Here is a 19,897-nt window from a genome sequence, read left to right on the forward strand (position 1 = left end):
GAGTAACATGAGTTCTGCAATCTGAGAAACTCAAGATTAAAAAGGGCAGAGAGATTTCCACTGGGGAGCTGATGGTGAATGGGTCACTTCCTGAACGTTGGTGTTTCAGTTTTGTACTGAGTGAGGTGAGGGATGGTTCTTTTAGTGACAAGTGGAGAAAAGGCTGCACAATTCTTCAAGGTTTTTCTATAGTCAAGGATGTGTACAAATTTCCAATTAATTTAATTTCCCATTTTAGGCTCATAAGTATTCAAAAACCTTAATTAAATCAAAACAAGTTAGGAAAAAAATATTTTTCAAGGGTCAAGACCTGTTTACCTGCATGTAAAATAATAATGGTGGCTTGCTCCAAAACAGGTTTGCACCAGCTGGTCATGTACAGTTTGCCTTACACAGAAAGCTTTCAGCAACAGCTGTACTGCAGGAACCTCATTTCCCCCCTCAGGTTTGGTTTTTGATGAGTGCAAACTAAGGATTGTTCCTGCAGTCTGAGATCTCAGTGAAAACCAGGAGATAGGAGGCACATGGACCAGGGTGTGCAGTGGGAGCCTCCCTGATCCTTAGACAACTGACACCTTCATCACAAAAGGGAAAATTTTAATTTGTACCAGCAGAGATGATTTCACAAGTGAATAAATTTTTCCTCCAGTGTGCACCAGGATTTGCATCTGTCTTGTATTAAATAGGCTGTAAATGTTTATCACAAGATTGACTTAACATTGCATGTAGTAGCTGCTTGGAGTACTTCTAAATTTGAGTGCTGTAAATTAACTGTTTCCCATGACACTCCATTATTTAATTGGAGCAACTGATGTATTTCCACTGCTAAATGTATTTCCACTTTCCATTCCAGCAGCAGGCCTTGAAGAACTCTGAGGTGCAGGTCTGTAGAGCTGCTCCAGGGGGTGGTGGATGTTCCATGTGCACTCAGGGGGCAGCTTGAGGCCAACTCCTGCCATTGCCACCAAGAAATTAACTTGAAAATTTTAATATAAAACTTCTTCTGTTTCTTCTTCTGCCTGATAAGCTGCTTTAACATTGCTGCTGAAAGATGTGAGTTTACTACTGGAAAAAGGCAGTAAATGGTAGCTCTAAGATGCCACAATTATTTTGCAGAGGAAGAAAAACTCCAACACTAAGTTCTATAGTAGCAGTTGCTGTTCATTGCAGTTTAAATAGTGAGTTGTTCACACTTAGAAGCAAAAGCCAGATGGGTGAAGGCACACAGCATGAGTTAACTGTGATAAACAGCTTTGAAAATTCTGTGAGAACAGTATAACAAAAGTGCAAAAATACTAAAAATAATTAAAATTTCAAAATAAAAATTATCCTAGGAATACAAACATGTTTTCAAAAAAGTTTTTAAAGTGAAACTTGTATGAAATCTGAATCACTTGGCTCTCGTGCAGTCCAGATCATAACACTGAGCACGCTTTCCGTTTCCTGTGGCCCTTGGCTTTCTTCATGGCACTCAGTGCAATGGTTGTGGCTTCTTTAAAAACATTTTCTATGTTCTCACGACATTTTGCTGAGCATTCCAGGTAAATTTGTGCATTAATCTCCTTGCAAGCTGTCTCACCCTGGAAAGAACAGAAAGGTAAGAAAAGATGTAATTTTGGTGATGAATGGAGGAAGGTGACTTGGGAAGAAAGGGAATTAATTTGTACATCTTTGCAATCTTGAAGAAAGCAGCTGCCTCTGAGTGCGGTGCTAGAGTGTGAGTGGCATTGGTAATAAACTGAAGCACTGTAAATAAACTTGGTGTTTTTCCACTCTGCTGAACCAAAGCCTGGCCTAAGAGTTCAGAGCATTAGAGACTCTTGAGATGCAGAGTCCTGATAGCACAAAAATATTCTCAGTATTGAATTTCTTTACACTAAATGCTGAGGTAGGTGTTTAAGTGAGGATAAGATGTCTTCATGGTGGTATTTTTTTCAGGCCTGACCTTATCTATTCTGTGCTGTCACCTTTAGTAATGAATGTCACATGCAAGGACAGAATCTGCACTGATGCCTTGCCTTGTTTTGCTGGTGCACATGCAGGAACCTTGACTTCTGCTCTGAAGCATCACAAAGGCTCAGCCAAAATCCTGATAAAAACAAAGGGGTGCCTGCATTTCTCAGCCATGCAATGGGAACATGCTTGAATCTGAAATATTTCCATGCAATGCTGGTTGTGTGGAATCACTACAGACAAAGCAGTGATTTCTTACTTGTGATCCTTTTATTGTCCCTGCAGAGCCAGCCCCCAGGTTTGACTTGTGGGTCTTTTACTGTGAATTCCATGTCTGCAACCCATGGCTCACAGACTCTGCAATTATTCATTGTAATCTCTGGGAGTGGGGTCACTTGGGCTTTTGTTGGAGGGGAGTGTATTTCTTCATATTTTAGCAGTTTGTCTCCTTCCAGTTGTTTGCAAGCTGCAGATACTGTTCAGATCCCCTGTGCCTGGCATGGGAAGCATCACCAAGGTGCCCAAGTTGCCATCAACTGTAAAAAACTGAGGTAGAGCATATTTCAGGGAGGAAAACCAACTGAGAAGGCTCACATAGGAGACAAAGTTTGTGTAACATGTGAGTCCTTGAGTTTAACTGCATGAGGCCTCAGCGGACTGGCCAGAAGTGTCTGTTGCTTGCCTGGAACCTCTCATGTGAGGATGATGAAGGGATTTATTCATGAAAACAAGGGACAATCTGCAACTGTTCACACTGACAGGCTGGGACCTCATCTTGCATGCAAGGGAGACAAACTAAAAGGCCCAGCATGGTTTTGTGGTGATGCAGTTGCAGTTTATTTTCCTGCTGTTTAGAAGAAGTGGTGATTCACTCAAGGTCACCGTGCACTTGACCCTGTTCCCTGGACGTGTGGCTCAGTCTGAAAGCTGCTGTTCTTGCTCTGAGGTGAGAGGAGAAGGATGGCTTTGTAGTTTAGAAAAAAGAAAAAGAAAAATTGGAGGACCAGAGCAGAAAGGTCTTGTGTGACATGGGACAAGCTGTTCCATCAACTGTTTCTCCTGTACCTAGGACAGCTATCCAGTGACATAACACTACTCATAAATCTAACTGCTTCATAATACTTAGAGATAATGATAATATGTAGTTTTCCTAAGATTACTTTAGAGACTACAAAGAACACTCTCTCATGTCAGAGAAACCTTGCAGATGTTCTTGCTATTGGCCTTGAAAGGATTTATTTTTAAGTGGGACTTGCAAAACACATTTATTCCAGCATGGTCATACTGGAATGGGTTTCCTAACATCTCCAGTCTTTATCACAGTACTGATCAAAGCATCAGTGGTGGCTGCAGTGTAGGCTAATAACAATTATGAAGGAAGTCCAGCAAACTTGTTAAGGCTTACAAACTTGTGACAGTAATAACCCAGCTGTGAAAGAAGAATGTCATTAGCATAGAAGGCAGATAGTTGTGTCCTTTAAAACTGCTCATATTTCTCTTTACTTTGGCACTACAAATGGGTGGTGATTAGACCACTTCCAAAAACAACTTCCAGAAAGCTCTGTTAGTGCTGCCAACCATTTCTTGATCTGGATCACCTGATTTTGCAGTGTCTGTGATCACAGCTGTGAGGAGCAATGCCATGAGGTGCTTTATCTGCTGCCAGCAGTGTAGAAGCAGTGAGGTTTACCTGGTTGTAGGTGATGGGCTCCTGCCTGGCAGCCCTGAGGCGGCGCAGCTGCTCCTTGTCCTTGCGCAGGTCGGTCTTGCAGCCGATCAGCACCAGCGGGACGCCCCGGCAGAAGTGATTCACCTCAGGGTACCACTGCGGGCAGCAAAACAAAACTTTTACATCTAGTTTTTATTTTGTTGTTTGTTTCCTGGAATCAAAACAATACAGCCAAACAGCATTTATTACAAGTTGCAATTTTAGAGTTTAGAGTTAGTCTAGTGGGGGGGCTCAACATGCATTTATTTACATCCCAGAAATGTTTAAAAGTCCTACCCAAAGTCAGCTGCTTTATAAAAACATAGTGGCATCTGTCTCTATGCCAAAATGTTTATTTACCATCTGTCTAAATTCTGAGGAGCTCCTCTAAAGTCACATTTCAAAACAGAATTTGGACTAAGCCTTGCTTTGTTTTCCTGGTGCTATGTCCAAGAATGCTTTGGAATGTTACAAAATCCCAGCACAGAGAAGTGGTTGCTCTCATCTCTCCCCTGCAAATAAATACACATGTAATGGAAGTAGTCTTGCCTCTAATATGTGCAATGTTGGTTGCGTGACATTGCTGCCAATAAAGAAGTGATTTAATTGCTGGTGTTTGATCTTTTTAGTGAGAGTCAACCCCAGTTCTGAGCACTCAGGAGCCATGGAAAGGTGAGCCCAGGTCTAAGGTCTGTGCCCTGCAGCTCAGTGCAGGATGAGTGTTCTGGGCATCCACACACCCAGGGTACAGGACACTAAAAGCCCCAGCATTTCTAATCTGACATCTTGTCATATATCAGGCATGTGTAATTCATTTGGAAGCCTCTTACCTTGGCTGCTACATTATCATAGCTGGTGGGGTTCATGACATCGTAACAAATTAACACCACGTTGGTGTTCTGGTAGGAAAGGGGCCGCAGCCGGTCGTAGTCCTCCTGCCCTGAAACACACAGCATGGTTTGGGTGAAGAAATCTCTGTCCTGAGCAAGCAAACAATGGGGATGTGTACAGACACATTCTGGAGATCAATAACAATGGTACTATAATTTCATACTTGTAAAATTCCTTCCCTTGAGTACAGGAGATTCCCCCTCACTGACAAAAGGGATGGTTTAGAATACAGAACACATCCTTGGCAGGTTTTAATAAAAACCCTGCTTTGTCCACTTGCTGAGGGCTTAGAATCAGTTCTAAACACTGACTGCCAAATTGGTGCTCAAAAATAAAGCCATCAAGAGGAATATGACAATTATTATTAAATATTTTCAGTTTGACAGTGGCAGTGCCCATAATCATTTGCACATGTGATGCTGTGAGGAGAAGAAACGCTGTATTTCCTAGACAGGAATGGTGAAGTAGAAACCTTAGTGGTAAACTTGCTTTTCCCAGCCTGGTGAGCTGAGAGGAAGCAGTGATTACACACAGGCTTGTACAAGGCATGCTGCAGCATGAGCCAGGCTTAACTGGCCTTTGAAGCAGGACTCCCCAGCACATCTGAGGGAATTCTGCTGAATTCTGGAAAAGCAGAGGATTTGTCATACTTCTGATTAGGGATATTCTAGCACGTGATGTGACAAGAGGAAGCTGATTTGCTTCAGACCTGTACTCTTCCCCTTACAGTAATCACCGTGCCAGGGACTGAAGGTGTCTTGCTCTGAGAGATTAAGTTTGAGAAAGCAGTAATTCCCAGATACAGCTGGCAGCTCAGGCAAAAAACCCAATCTTTTTCATTTAATAAGGAAGAAAGCATGATTTAAACAGTCTTTAGAAGGTGTATTTGTCATCTGAATGCTGGAATCAGGCACGTGTCTGTGATGTACTGAATTTCCACAAGGAGAACTGGGAATGCTGGTCCTTCCCATCATCACCACAATCCACAATCAGAGCAGAAACTGTTCTGCAGGGAAGTTCCACATCTCAAATCTTCATGTTGATATTTCAAATGAAGGAATGCAGAAAATGTCAAAGTGCCCCAGCTTTATAGCAATGATTCCTGCTCTCAGTCCAAAGTCACGTACTCATCACTTGCCAACATTTTTGTCTCCAGTCTGAAGAACTGCAGATACTAGAAGGCCAATAATACTACAATATTTTTCTCCCTTCCTTAATTTAAATGATTGGTTGAGATACATTTTATTCCAAGGCAATCCCTGCTGGATAAGCCATTACTCAGTTTGCCTGAGATGTCTGTCCAATGGGAATCTTGGACTTGGACCATTTTGTATCTGAGCTTCCACAACAGCCATGGGCTCTGTGGGGAGGTGCAGAACAAAGAGGGATTGATATCTCAGGGTTTAATCCAGAAATAATACACAATTGACAAAATTATGCATGTTGTATAAACATTCAGAGCAAAGATTGTACTGCTTATCCCTTCTTATTCTCCCAAACCATCTACTTGTTTGTAACCCATTTGCCATTTTTTTGCTGAGATAATCCCCTAAATGCATTGAATACATCAGGTGCCAATTTTTTTTTCCTCCTAACTTCCTCTAGTGCTGTGTAAAGTTTTCCTTGTTAAAGTTCAGGCCTCTGAGTTTCTAACAACATAACTTGTAAAATTAAAAGGTCCTGTGAGTTGTTGTTGGCAATTGGTGAGGCAGACAGGGTTGTCCCTTAGGGAGAAACATGTTTATTTGCTTGGAATCTGAACAAACCTCTAAATTCACACTCTCCTGGATGGGATAACAGAAAAAGTGTCTTTAAATGTAACACAATATGTTGTATTGCAGGTCAAAAACTATAGCTATGCCCTGGTGAACTGCTCCTTCATCTTCAAATCCATTTGCAGTTATGGGTTTTAAAGCAAACAGTAAATGCATGAGAAAATGCTGTGTAAAACACAGCTCTGTGTGCATTTGGAATGTTGGATACAGAGTGCAGAACAGGGTGGGGTGCAGAGAGCAGAAGGGGAAGGTGAGATGGCAATTGCTTAACCTGTGTTACAGCTGGGTGGTTGCAGCACTCCCAGGGAAGGAGGGGGAAGCTGCTCTTTAGAAGCTCAGAGGCAGCTCCTCAGCTGCTGAGGATGTAACAGGACCCAGATCAGGCTGTATCTAAACATAGACATCCCCCTCTCTGAAAACAATCCCTTTCACCCCCTGTCCTCAAGTGCTGCTGCTGAAATGCAAGAAAGGGCTTGGGAGACTTTTTTTCTCTGTAAATCTGCTCAGTCTGTGGTCAGAGCTAATTTGGCAGAGATTTGGGTATTTTTTCTAAGAGTTTTAAAAAGGAGGAACAGAGGTGAACCTAAGCAGTAACTGAATGTCTATGCAAAGCCCTGTGTGTGCTTCCCCAAACACAGGTAGCTCTTTCCTTTCCCCATTTAACACAAAACATGCTGTGGAGGAGTTGGCTAAGTATCTGCCTGTGTGTGAGCACATCTGTGACCACTCTGTCTTCCTTGATTCATTGCACCAACAGAGACTTTGGGTTTTTTTAAAGAAAAAACTCCACCCAACTGAATTCACCTAAAATTTGCTAATTCTCCACCAAGCTCCCAGTCCTGCGTGCCTCTGGGAGATGCTGTGTAACCACATGGCTGCAGTCAGGCCCTGTGCTGGGGAGGGAGCTCTGCTGGTGGCTGAGGGTGAGCAGAAGTGAAACCCCAGGTCTCAGTCTCATGTACATGTTCACATCTGTCTGCTCTTCCTCACCCCTCTGCCCATGCACCACCAAAGAAGTGCCAGCCTGTGAGCTGCTTGCCAGTTATGTTTTTTCCCTATTCAGTTTAAAACAAATTAGGAAATAGACATTCTTGGCAGCAAGAAAACTGATAGAAGAGGACACTTGGGGCAGGAGGAGGGGCACACATCAATTAAAAATTTAGGGTTTTGTCTTACTCAGGCATGATTTCCTGTCAAAACTATGAGAAATTATTCTCGCATTCAAGAATTCTGGCTTTTAAAATTTCTCTGAAGACCTTGTGCTTCTGTCATCAGAGACCTGAAAAACCTCTCTGGAGGCCTTGCATGTGCTTCCTGTCAGGCAGAGCAAGCACCCACAATGATGAGGCATTGCTTCCTCCCCAGCCCAGCAGTGCTCTGCTCTCTGCTCTGAGAAACTGCTGCACCAGGAATTGAGCCTCTGTCTGAACTGCACCTCGGGCACCGACACTGCCCCCTTGGCATGGCAAAACCACAGAGTTCATTTACCTCCCAGTGCCTTTGCCTCTGCCAAGCACAGCTGGAAGTGGAAACTTTTCATTGAAAAAGCAGCTGCAAAGGCTGCTTGCAGACAGACAAGTGACGTTACAAAGCCTTTACACATTGCAAATGTGCACCACCAACTTCTTGCAACAGCAAGAAGTGTTTGAGGAGGAAGACACAGTACCACAGTACAAAATGCTCACCAAAAATTATTTTTCTGGTACATTTTAGGCTAATCCATTAAGTTAATTTGTTACCTAAATTCTTGTCAAGAAAAGAACATCTTATATTTCTTGTAATGTTTGTTTCTTAAGCTTTTTGTTTGTGTCCTCCTCCCTCAGTAAGTAGGACAAGATCAAATGTTTGAGCTACACAGGACGTGACAACACAAAGAATCTTTCCAACTTTGAACAGCCCATGGAGCTGAACCTGTCCTTTACCTTTCCATGATGCTGAAGTACACCCAGCTCTATTTACTGTTGCTCCAAGCAAGATCCTAAAAATACTCAACTCTTGGTACTAGTCTAACCCTTAAGGAACTGAACATCAGTTTTGTACATTAAAAACAGGATGAGATTAAAATGTGTACTCAAGTGAGTCCTTCCTCTAGCAAAACTTCCAGTCACAGAAGGAGGCTGAAAAGCTGCTTGAATTAGAGTTTGACAGAGTTTATCGATATGAAACATAAAACTATGTAAGCAGCTTTGAAACAGAACCAAAATTCAGGTTTCCCCCCTCACAATGAAATGTCTTAATCCAGGTGACAATCTCCCTGCTTTCTTTCTTGCTGTGTCTTATGGAAAGCAGAAGAAATTTAACAGGAAGGGAGGAGACAAGTGTCAACAGCCTCAAGAAACTTGTAGCCTTGTGGCCATGGTGCTGTTTTGGGAGGTGAAAAATGTTGGGTTTCGAGGTTCCCAGAAGAGAGAAGGAAAGCAATTGCTCTTTCACACCAACCATGGCAGCTCCACTTCCCAAAGTGTCTCACAAGGCACAAAATACACCCCACTGTTCTTCAGGGGAGCAGTGCTTTAGTCCAAATCAGTTTTTACAGCTGTGAATTCAATGTGGAGGGTACACACTAAGAGTTATATGCATAAACAGGGCAATTACAGGACGTGTGGTAATGGTTTTAAACTATCAGATGGCAGATTTGCAATAGATATAAAGGAGAATTTTTTACACAGGCTGCCCAGAGAAGCTGTGGCTGCTCTATCCATGAAAACATCCAAGGTCAGCTTGGACAGGGGCCTGAGCAACCCGATCTAGTTAAAGATGTCCTTGTTCATTTTACAGGTCCCTTCCCACCCAAGCTGCCGTGATGCTGCAGTGAGCCATGAGCTCAGTGAGCAGTGCCTGGGCTGCTGGGGGCTGCAGGGCTGGTGCAGAGCTGAGTTTTGAGACACAAGGAGCTGTGCAGCCCTGCCAGGCTCAGGAGAGCTCAGTGCTGCACTGCTGCACCTGCCCAGCCCGCTGCCACCTGTGGATCCAGCCCCTGCTCCTCACAGCCTGCAACAGACTCCAAAGGCAAATGCAGGAATGTGTGGCATGGGGATTTTAAATGAGAGCTCAGAACTATGTGGCAGGCAAAAAATCCACACTGACAGCAAACAAATATAAAAATCATGAGCGCAGTGGCAGGTTCTTGGTGCCAACACCCTGCATTAAGGAAATTCCTCTTTGGTTGCTCACACCAGATTCCAATCCTTCTCTTTTCCTCTTAGACCCAAACTCTTGCCATCCAGTAAAAGGTATGTTATCCCAACTAAATGGACTTGGAACAGTAACACTGACCCAAGAAGACACATTGACAAATTGGGTGCTCAGGATCTTACTACACTGTAGTAAAAGTTAGCAGTAAAATTCACTTTTAGATTAAAAGCCTTTTAAATTATGTTTTCAGCTATCACTTGCAGTATACAAGAAGGTAAGTGTGTTTTATTACTATTAAAAATGACTGGACTGCATTTGGTTCTTATTTCTCTTGGTGTAAATTTGGAACAACTCCACAGGCTTGAACTGAAACAGATGATTTACACTGAGCTGAAACCCAGCACGTGTCAATTTTAGGGTTCATTTAGGAAAGCAGCTGGGTCTGGGAACTCTGAGTGAAGTTGAACACAAACCATTTCACAAATTCTTCAAACGAACCTGAACAACTATCAGCATTTTCAAATAACTTTTACTGCCATGGCCTTTTGATTTTGAACACAAACCAGCCTTTTTCTCCTTCCCTATTCAATCACACATGGCAGCAGATTAAAATGTTTTCCTGGTTCATTGTATTATGCTTTGCATCTGGGAATTGGGTTTTAATACTTCCAGATATGGTTGCTATTTGATGTTTTCTGAATTAATTAGGTTGTTAAGATAATGAATGAGTCGATGACCAGAACTGACATTAGACAATCAATTCCTTTTTTTCTGGAAGGCACATTGATATGCAACAGGTAGTGGTGGTTGGTTTGTTTGTACTTTCCTCTCTGGCAGTTTTACCTGCAATGCTATGGTTAAACTATGCTGGTAGAGAGGAAATTTGAAAACCCATCCAACTTCACAGTCTTCAAATATTGGGCTGATTTAAGCTGACACTGAGAAATCTGCTGGAACAGAAACTGGGGGTGCGTGCGCTCACAAGAGCAACACTTTACAATTTCTGCTTATTTGCCTGAAGTTACGAAAGGCTGGGCCGGGTTTGGGCTCAGTCCCAGGCCAATGTCCCCGAGCGCTGTCCTGGCAGTGGCCGCACAGGCGCTGCCCTCGCAGCAAAGTGGAGCCCCTTACCTGCGGTGTCGTACAGGTTCAGGGTGACCTCCTTCTTCCCCACCGTCACACTCGTCGTGTACTTCTCAAAAACAGAGGGCGCGTATTGCTGCAAAGGAGAAGGATCTCGATGATCTCAGAGGCCTTTTCCAACCTCAGTGGACTCAGCGATTGTGAGAAGCGGCCCTGGCGGGGCCCAAGCGCTGGGGCCGGCCCCGGCTGCGGCCCCCAGCCCCGCGGGGGAGGCAGCCCCTCACCTCGGGGAAGGAGCCCTTGGCGTACACCATCAGCAGCGACGTCTTCCCGCAGCCTCCGTCGCCCACGATCACCACCTTCACCTCCTTCCTGCCCGACGGGGCGGCCGCGGGGCCGCGGGGCTGCTCCGCCGCGCCCTCGGGCACGGCCCCGTTGGCCGCGTCCATGGAGCGGGAGCGGAGCGGGCCCGCTGAGGGCGCAGCGCGGCCGGGACGCGGCTCCGCTCGCCCTGCGCGCCCGGGGCGGGCAGAGCCGCCCGCGCCCCGCCGGGGATTGGCCGCGCCGCCGCCTCAGGTGCCGCAGGGCCCCGCCCGGGCCCCCCCGGACACTGGGGGAGCCTCTCCCGGAGCCGCGGCCTCATCGCCGGCCCGCGGCCGCCCGCAGGCTGCGGCTGCTCGGGGTCACGGCGGGAAGGCCCCTCAGGGCCGCCGGGGCTGCTCCGCCCGCCCTCGAGGCTCCATCCCCCGGGACCATCGGGCCGCGTCTCTTCGCCCTTCCAGCCACACACGCCATCCCCATTTATTTATTTATTCATTCCCGTTCCATTTGCTCCCACAGGGAGCCCGTCCAGCGCCGCGCTGGATCCCGCCAAGGGGCCGGCGCTGAGGGAGCGCTGCAGTTCAGCCCCGGTGTGTGAGCGGGGCCGAGCGGGGCCGGGCACGGTGAGGGTGGGCAGAGACCCCCGAGGCACCCCCGAAAGGCACCGTGGTGCTGGCACTGCCGGTGACTCACTGCTTGCTTTCCACTGATTTATTGCTTGGGAAAGAACCGACAGCTCTGCTCGTCATCTGCTCACCATCCAAGGTGAGCTGCAATGAAAATAACTGGAATTTCTCATTTTAATTGCAGGGATGTGGTGGCCTCAGGCTTCCATGTGGTGTTTTTGGTACCATGGATCGCAGGGGATCACACAGCTGGGAATGTTTGGCTCTGGAAGGGGATCATAACTGCTGGATTATGTTTGGTTCCAATGCACAGGTCAGGGGAGTGACACTGAGTTTTGGACAGACCCACTCAGGTGCAAATCCACGGCCATTCAGCACAAAAAAACCCCACATTTCTTTCCTGGGAGGAACTAGCACTGTGCTCTATCCTAAGTAAGTTTGTTTATAAGAAATAAAAATTTCCTCAATTTTTTTTTTAAGTGCCACTTGTGGAAATAGCAACAAACCCCTAAGGATATGCTGGGGTGTAGCAAGACCATTTAACTCAACTAAGGAAAAAAAAACAAAAACAAAAAAAAAAACAAAAAAAACCCCACCACAATTCGAGTAAGGCTTTTCATTTTCCCCTGCGCAGTTGTGTCACTAGATGGCCTCCAGACCCAATACAAACACCACTGCACTCGGGCAAGGAGGATCCTGCTTTGTGCACAGGGCGAACAAAAAGCTAGAAAAGGATATTTCTGCAATAGACAAGAAGAAGGACCTGTAATATTTAACACAGTGTCATATAACTCAAATTATAACAATAAAAAAAGCGGTTAAATTCACATCTATTTAAAATTCACCGTTTTCCTATGGAAAAAGTTGATGCGAGCATATAGAAATTGTCAAAAAATGCTTTATGAGCCACAGGCTTATAAATCTTATCTGGAACACAGGAAAAGCCATCAGCTCCTGTCCAGTGTAATGGCTGAGCACATTCCAATGGCACAGGAATGGATGGGCCAGGAAATAGTTTTATCCTGAAATGATTTATTTAAACCTGGCTCAAACCCAGTATCACACTATGTATGATACAATCAGCAGATAGAGTTAACAGTCATCCTGTAACTGAAGAATTCAGGGGGATTTTTTCAAGTCAATTATTTCCATTAAAAGGGGATTTTGGGGGGGGATAAAAGTATTTTGTGGTTCATTATTAATTTGTGAAGTTTTGCTTTTTGTTTTTGGGTTTTTTTTCCAAGTCTCACAAAACAATCTTTACATTTCTCACAGTTCTGTCTCCTTGTACATTCTATATAAAAGTTAAAGAAACTTTTAGATTTGTACACCTTTAGATTTGGGATGAAACAACAAAAAATAAGCAGATTACAAATACAACTGTAAACACTTCTAAGACTGCTTTTAAGTAATGGATGTGCTACTTGTAATGAGTCAACTTATTATGGATGAAATACAAAATTCAGTGTCTCAGGTACTTAATTTTAATTAGCAGCTATGCAGTACTTTAGGCATATCATTTGGGTTTGGACAAAAGCTGAGCCTGTTTTGCTGACTCCAAAAAAAGTAAAATCTAAAATGGAATTGTGCCACTGATTTAAATGGAAGAAGATTCAACCCTCTATTTCTGAAATTCAAATATGATCATTACTAATTGCGAGTGTCCTTCTCTAGTTCAGTTTTGGCCTGTACATTGATTTTGGCACAAGTTCTTTCATCAAAAGCTTCCACATCTGCAGCTCAGGGGTCAATGTGTGTGTGGGGATTCTCAGTGAGCACAATCAAGCCAGGGCATTAGGGGGGTATGGAAAATATCCCTGCTCCAATCCTGGTGCCAATTTGTTGCTCTGTGATCACCAAGGAAAAAGTTAGGAAGGAGTGAAAGGTTGGCACACTGCTTAGGAAAACTGCTGGGAGTTTGTGATTTTTAAAAGATGCTTTAACACTCTGGATGGTATTGATGGGTAATTCAGTTTAGTTATGAAAACACCCAAAACCAGACTCACAGATTAGGTTCAATATTGTTTGCACACACCATCTGCTGCATACTCCTATTGTTGGTTTATTTGGTAACACAAACTGGACAAGAATGGGGACCTGCTCTTCCTTATTGTCATCAGAACTGTGTTTTTGAAATACACTTCACTTTTTTCTTCCCAGTTTACAAAAATTTCAACATAACAACAAATCCCATTTATGTCCAAGGTAATATTCACAAACTTAGTTAAGAAAGTGCGTAACAAGACAGAGCCTTAAATATTTATTTTTTAACATTACCAGTGACATTAATTATTTGTGTTTTCAGCTATGAAGTCCCACTCCAGCATGTACTGAGCAAGAGCAATGCCTTGAAAAATTTACAGTAGGAAAGACAGACCCTAAGGAATGGGATTTACCAAGTAAGTCGGGTGAATCTCTGATAAATTTCAGATGTTGTACAAGGCCAACAATTGCTTGTCATGTGCACCCAGATTCTTACTGAGGGAGTCTCTGCCCCACAGAATTTATCATAGACAGGGCACAGAAGGAAGGGGGAATTATGATGTGGGAGGGCTGAACTATCCCTGCACACAGCACAAAGTTCTGGAGACAGAATCAGTGTGAGAGGAGAAACCTGTGACAAAGCAGGTGTACACTGCTCAAGGTGATTCCTCCTGTTTACAGAACAAATGAACAAAATTGTTTTTCAGTTGTGCTTTTGCTCACAGTGCCAACACTGCTCTGACCCTCACTAAACCCTCCACACAATTTCCAAAATCAAAGCTCCCCAGTGCCCCTGACTTTCAGCTGCTTCTCAGTCTCCATTTCTGCAGTGTTTCTCACTGTTCCTCTCACACATGCAGAGCTCAACCATCTGCTCCTCATGGCCTGATATTTTACACACGTGCCCCCACCCCGAAAAATCCCTTGGGCCACATGATTCACCATCTATTCAAACCTTGCCATGTGCCTGGTTTTTTGTGTAGTAGCTCCTACTGATGTAAATCCCTTGTTCCATAAGGGCTCTCAATTGCCTTTTTCACTGAAGGCAAGGTGGCTGTGACACCTGCCAATCCCTGAGACGTTTAACCCAACCTAAAACATTATTACATTGTTGTTTGGCTGAGTAGGAACCTTTTTTTTTTTCCCCAGTGGGAAGTGCTGCCAGAAAGGCATTAACTTTCCAGACTATTAAGTAATATGGAAAAATTATATTTCAATAAGAAAATTTCCTTTCTGCCTTTTCATGCCTTAGAAATAGTTCCTGTTTCACTTGGCTCAAGTAGCCCCTGCACTAAATCAGTGCCGAAATCTTTGGATAAACTCTAAGTAAAATCTGTCCAAATGCTACCAGGGAGTTCAGAGGGTTGGGAAAGAAAACAGGACAAGGGTCTGCAAGGGGAGGTGTGAGACAAATTAAGACACACAGCTCAGCAAAATCAGGCAGAGAATATTCAGGCAATCTAAAGTGGTTTGGACAAACTTTATTCATAAACCAAACACTCATGACTACCTGGTGAGCAGCTATTTATAGGGAACACAAACTGTTTCTTGGCTCTTTTCTCTGGTAATCTTTAAATCAAGGGTGCCAACTGTATGGGCCAACCTGATACATGCATGGCCAACGTGCTGTGTTTTGAATTTCTTCTTTCATTAGAAACCGAGTTCTTGGCTTTGCAGCTGTGGGGGAAAACCACCCCATTTTACAAACCTGAAGTAAATCATCGTGGTGACATCTCATCCTGATACAGTAGGTGCTTAGAGGCAGTTTCAAGTTTCTGTTGCTCACTAAAGCGTGAAGTCTCAAGCCAAATTCTGTTGTGAAAAATGGATAACATGTGGTTAGGATCATCCCATGCTTTTCTGGAACATCAAACACAATGAGTGATCTCTGAAAAGCATGAAATGAACAGGTGAGTGTCTGCCAGCACCTCTACAGCTCTGCCCCCATGGATCTGGGGATGTGTCTCCCAGATGTGCTGAGCCACAGGCAGGAATTTGTCACCACAGCAATGCTGGATCTCATCCCCTGCCTCTGTGCTGGGAAGGCAATCTGGGGTTTGGTGCAGAGAGAGGGATCCAGAACACCTCATTTCAGGTGAGATCTGCAGTTGTGTTTGCCTTGGGAGCTGGGCTTGGTTTGCCATGGGAACAGGCAGAAGCAGAGGGTTCAGGAGTGAGGCACAGCCTTGCTCTGGCTGACAGAGATCAGGGCTCTGCTACAGATCTGTGTGAAATTAGTCACCATCAGATGCTCTTCTGCATCCAGATCTGCAGCAGAGAACACATCCCATCAGGAAGTAATTTGGGGAAATTTAGGGAAAAGGGCTACAAACAGCTTTGCTTGCAACACAGTGTGTTCTTAGCCAGTATCCAACCAATCCCTTTAGTACAACCTCTAAAATCCCTCTGGCTTAGGCCTTCCTGTGTTTTCATTACCCAACATTCCACCTAACCAGAAAGCATGTAGATATTATTTTTTTCAAAATTGGAGCACTCTCTGCAGTATCTGCTTCCTTCAGATCTCTTTTCCCTTCTCTCATTCCCAAATTATGTAATTCCTTGTGGACAGAGATATTTTCTTTTAATGTACTTGCTAGTTCAGGACTCAAGAGGAGTGTGTGTTAATTAAGATGACCACAGCACCAGGGGAGGAGTTGCATTCAGCTGCTTTAGCTTGCACGGGAGGGATTAATATGGAGTGGGTGAGTCAACTGTGAATTGCCAAATCTGGGTTACACTCCCCAAAATTCTGTTGGAAGACTTCTCTAAACCTGAAATATGTGGAGTAGAACCTTTTTGTGTGGCTGTAGAGAACATCAAGTTTAAATTAACCCAGGTTTGGCTTCCTAAATATGCTTTTCACTATGTGAGCTACAGTGTGGCCTGAACAAGTGTGAGTTTTACAGAGCCATGAGTCAGGCTTTGATCAACACCTCATTTCTGCACTCTTGCACCTGGCCCAGGCAGGAAGCTCTCAAACCTTTTGGACAAGGATGTGAGGAAACTGGGAATGCTCATAGAGGGAGAATAAAAGATGGTGAAGCAGGCTATAAGAGAATGGGCTGTGGGTGAAATAGGGCCATGTTTCTGCTGAGTAATGCATAGCACTGGCATTGACATGAAGTTTGCATCCTCCCTCTGATATCTGTGCAAACTTCCCACAGGAAGGCAGCAATGGCAGACTGAAGAGATTATAAAATCCTCTGTTTATATGGGGGAACACAAAAATTTCTGCCTGTTTTTTGTGGAGTGCTGGATGTATGGGTAAAGCTAAGCTGGAAGCTCTCGCTCTGTCATTGCCTGGCTGGCAAGATGCTCGTTCATAGAGGTGCAGGTTTGGCAGGAGCCAGAGGAGATTGTGGCTTGTCAGAGCATGGCCAGGCAGAGCTCAGGCCCAGACTGAACATTTCTCAGACCTGAGAGCAGCCATAACCTGGCCAGAGCAAACCCTGACAGGAACAGGGATGCTCCAAGCAGGTTAATTAATAACTTGAGGCGCTGGAAATAAAACCAGGTTGTAATTGAGTGGTGTTTGCTTTAGAGCTGTGATTCTGGGCCTGTGCCTGGTTTGTGGGAGCTGGTTGGGCTGACAGTGCAGAGTGGCCTGGCTGGATGTGCTCACTGAGAGCCACCAGAGCGGGTCAGGAAGGTGTTCAAGCAGTGCTGTGGGGTGGTGAGGGCAGGCACAGAGCGCACAAGTCTCAGTGCTGGGTCTGACACACTGCCCTGCCCTGCTCCACACCACTGCCCTGCCCTGCTCCATACCTCTGGCCTTGATGGCACATTTCCTGTGCATCTCACCCTTCCTACACACATCTCACCCTTCCTGAATCTCCTGTAACAACAGGAACATTGTCATGTTCCTCATTGCTCACTGGGATTAACATAGTAGCTCTGATTTGTTGAGTTGGGGAGATTTCCTGGTTAAAACTGTTCTAATTAAACTTAGATCTCTCATAAGGCTAAAAATGCCCCTGTGTGAATGGCAGCTGGATCTGCTTGTAAAATGTCAGTGCCCCAAGACCTTTAATGGTCTTGGGAGTCTAACAATAGTACAGACAGTGCCTGCTCCAAGAAAAGGGCTCCAGGCAAATGGAAGAAGGAAGCAAATACAGCATCCCCACAAACCAGGCATCTTAGACAAAAGTTTTCTAAGTACAGAACACATCTGGCTGTGAATTTGTCAAGTATGTTATTGGCTTGAACTACACACACAGCACCTACAGCAAATAATTTCCACTGTAAGTCTGAGTGGGCACCTCCATTTTCCTTTTAGGATTCAATTTTGGACCTAGGAAGAAGTGTTCTCAGTCGAAAGGCCTCCGAGCAAGCCTGGGCTGGTCACAGCAGAGCAACAGCTGCACGAGCTTAAATTCCTCTCCCCACCCTGCTGTACAAGCCATGCCCCTCAGTCCTGTGCCTGGAGGAGAGGAATGTCCAGCTTTCCTGCCTCGCTGCCAGCTCCATTGGCATTTCCTCTTCCACAGCCAATTGCAGGTTAGGCGCCGACACCGCAAAGTGCTTTTTCATGTGGGCAGTGCTGGTGGAACTGAGGGTCCCTTGTGGCCAGAACTCCCTCAGATGTTCGTGACACTTTTTTCACTCCCCTTTATGCAACACATCAGGCGCTTGTGATAATCTACTGCCACAGGAACCTCTTCCTGCACGCTGCTGACTGCGAGCCCTTCCGGGCTGCTGCCAGGCACTGCCCAGGGAGAGGGAAGACAATGTGGAGGGGAAGGGGTCAGGAAGCAAAGAGAGCCTTGTCCTGCATCAGCAGCTCCCAGGAGAGAGACAGGCAGAAATGCAGCAACAACGGTGAGGGTTTAGTGGAAACTAACTTCAGTTGGAAACTAGCAATGGCCTGCCCTCTTGAAGGTTAAAACAACTAAAGTATCTGGAAAAGATATTTTAATTTAAAACTTAACTAAAAAAAGAAAGGGTGAAAAAAAGCTAAAGCAAATTCAAAAATAAGTCAGAAAATAGACAAAGATAAGAACAGAGCCTGCAGGAGTCAAGTTTGAACAAAAGGCATGGGCTGTGGAAGGAGAAAACCACAAATGGCAGGGGTTGAAATGTAAAACCCACAGTTCACTGTGAAACATGAAGGATGCTGTTGTATTCCACACCTCCTCTTCCTGGGTGTAGCTGCCTCCACAAGGTGAAGGGCAGTAATGAATCAAGCTCCTTTCCTCTTCCTGTATTTTCTATTCAATTATTCGCAGGCTGTGCAAGTTCTGCTTTATTTCCCCTCTCCATATGCCACACTCTCCTCCTGGTTTGGTTTGTTTTTTTTTTTTTTTTTTATAATTCTGAACTGTGCCTTTGGCCTCTCTCCCATTCCTTTCTCTTCGGTGTGTACCCCCCGCTTTGGCAGGATCTGCTGCCTTTGTAACCTCTGCTGTGCACATATGCTGCCTCTTCCCACCCCTCCTGCCACCCCCTGCTCCACCGAGCGTCCCTTCTCCTCTCTCCAGCGTTTTGCCAGCCAGGAACGGAGCGGTTTTGCCATGGCCAGGAACGGAGCGGTTTTGCCATGGCCACGGCTCCATTTCCACGCTGCCGGCTCCTCTCCAGCGATCAAGGGAAGCCGTGCTGCTCCCCTCGCCCAGCACAGGCAGAGGCTGTGCAGCTGCTTAGCAACTGCGAGCGGCTGGAGCTGCTCAGCCTTCACCCACCCTGCAGCCCAGGGCTCGGGGGACCAGCTGGGGCACTCCCCACTGTCCTGTCAAACAATAAATCACGATGCAAATCCTTAACTGCAGGATTGAGAGCAGTGGCAGCAATGTCAAGGGCAAAGCAAAGTCCCGGTCTCGTGTCGCATCGCACCAGTGGGAAGACACTGCTCTCATTTGTAAGCTGAACTCATTCCGTTTGATCTTTGTCATCGGTTTCTGGCTGCAACATTTTATACTCCAGCACTTATAATCAGAATGTTCCCTGTATGTGCTGCATGTGTTAAAATGGCTTCCAGATCCCCAGCTACCATCGTATCCAGACTGTTTAAAGAAGTGTCCAGAGACACAAGTAACTTAATGCATAAATATCTTTTAGATTACTTATTTGTATCTTCATTTCCTTCTGATGCATGCTTTGTAAGTGCCCGGCCTCCTTAAATGGAACATTCTTTTCATTCTTTCTCTTTTATTTTTGTGGAACTGTACTGTTCAGGGGCCATGAAGCACTGAACTGTTTTGTAATTCGATGGCTTTAGAATGCTGATTAGAATTGCCAGCCCTCTTGATTTATTTAATGATTTTTATAAGCTTGAAAGCATTCTAAAAAATAACCTGTTCTACATCCTGATAGGATCACAGCATTTCAATGGCAGCAGCATTTCAATAGGCAAGAAGCAACACAAAACATTCTGCTAGTCAGGTGTTGAAACAGCTTCTTTATTCTTTATAGCTTGAGAAAGATTA

The 19,897-nt window shown here is 44.9% G+C and overlaps 1 protein-coding gene across 1 annotated transcript; it reads right to left on the reverse strand.

Moving 5' to 3' along the window:
* Positions 1 to 580: 580 nt before the first annotated feature.
* On the reverse strand, positions 581 to 11,040 carry RHOF (ras homolog family member F, filopodia associated). The gene is made up of 5 exons (XM_059484876.1): positions 10,830 to 11,040; positions 10,594 to 10,681; positions 4,492 to 4,601; positions 3,644 to 3,778; positions 581 to 1,580 (listed from the first exon to the last, which is right to left on the reverse strand). The coding sequence occupies exons 1-5, from the start codon at positions 10,992 to 10,994 to the stop codon at positions 1,416 to 1,418; spliced, it is 663 nt and encodes a 220-aa protein (XP_059340859.1). The 5' UTR covers positions 10,995 to 11,040; the 3' UTR covers positions 581 to 1,415.
* Between the last annotated feature and the right edge of the window lie 8,857 nt (positions 11,041 to 19,897).

This window comes from Ammospiza nelsoni, chromosome 18 (genome assembly GCF_027579445.1).
Source record: "Ammospiza nelsoni isolate bAmmNel1 chromosome 18, bAmmNel1.pri, whole genome shotgun sequence".
Classification (NCBI taxonomy): domain Eukaryota; kingdom Metazoa; phylum Chordata; class Aves; order Passeriformes; family Passerellidae; genus Ammospiza; species Ammospiza nelsoni.

Bases quoted from the DNA above. Each gene is read 5' to 3' on its own strand.
- RHOF (XM_059484876.1), bottom strand. From the start codon at position 10,994: ATGGACGCGGCCAACGGGGCCGTGCCCGAGGGCGCGGCGGAGCAGCCC. The intron at 10,682-10,829 runs GTGAGGGGCTGC...TCTCCTTTGCAG, and splicing joins CCAAGGGCTCCTTCCCCGAG to CAATACGCGCCCTCTGTTTT. The intron at 4,602-10,593 runs GTAAGGGGCTCC...TGTGTGTTTCAG, and splicing joins GAACCTGTACGACACCGCAG to GGCAGGAGGACTACGACCGG.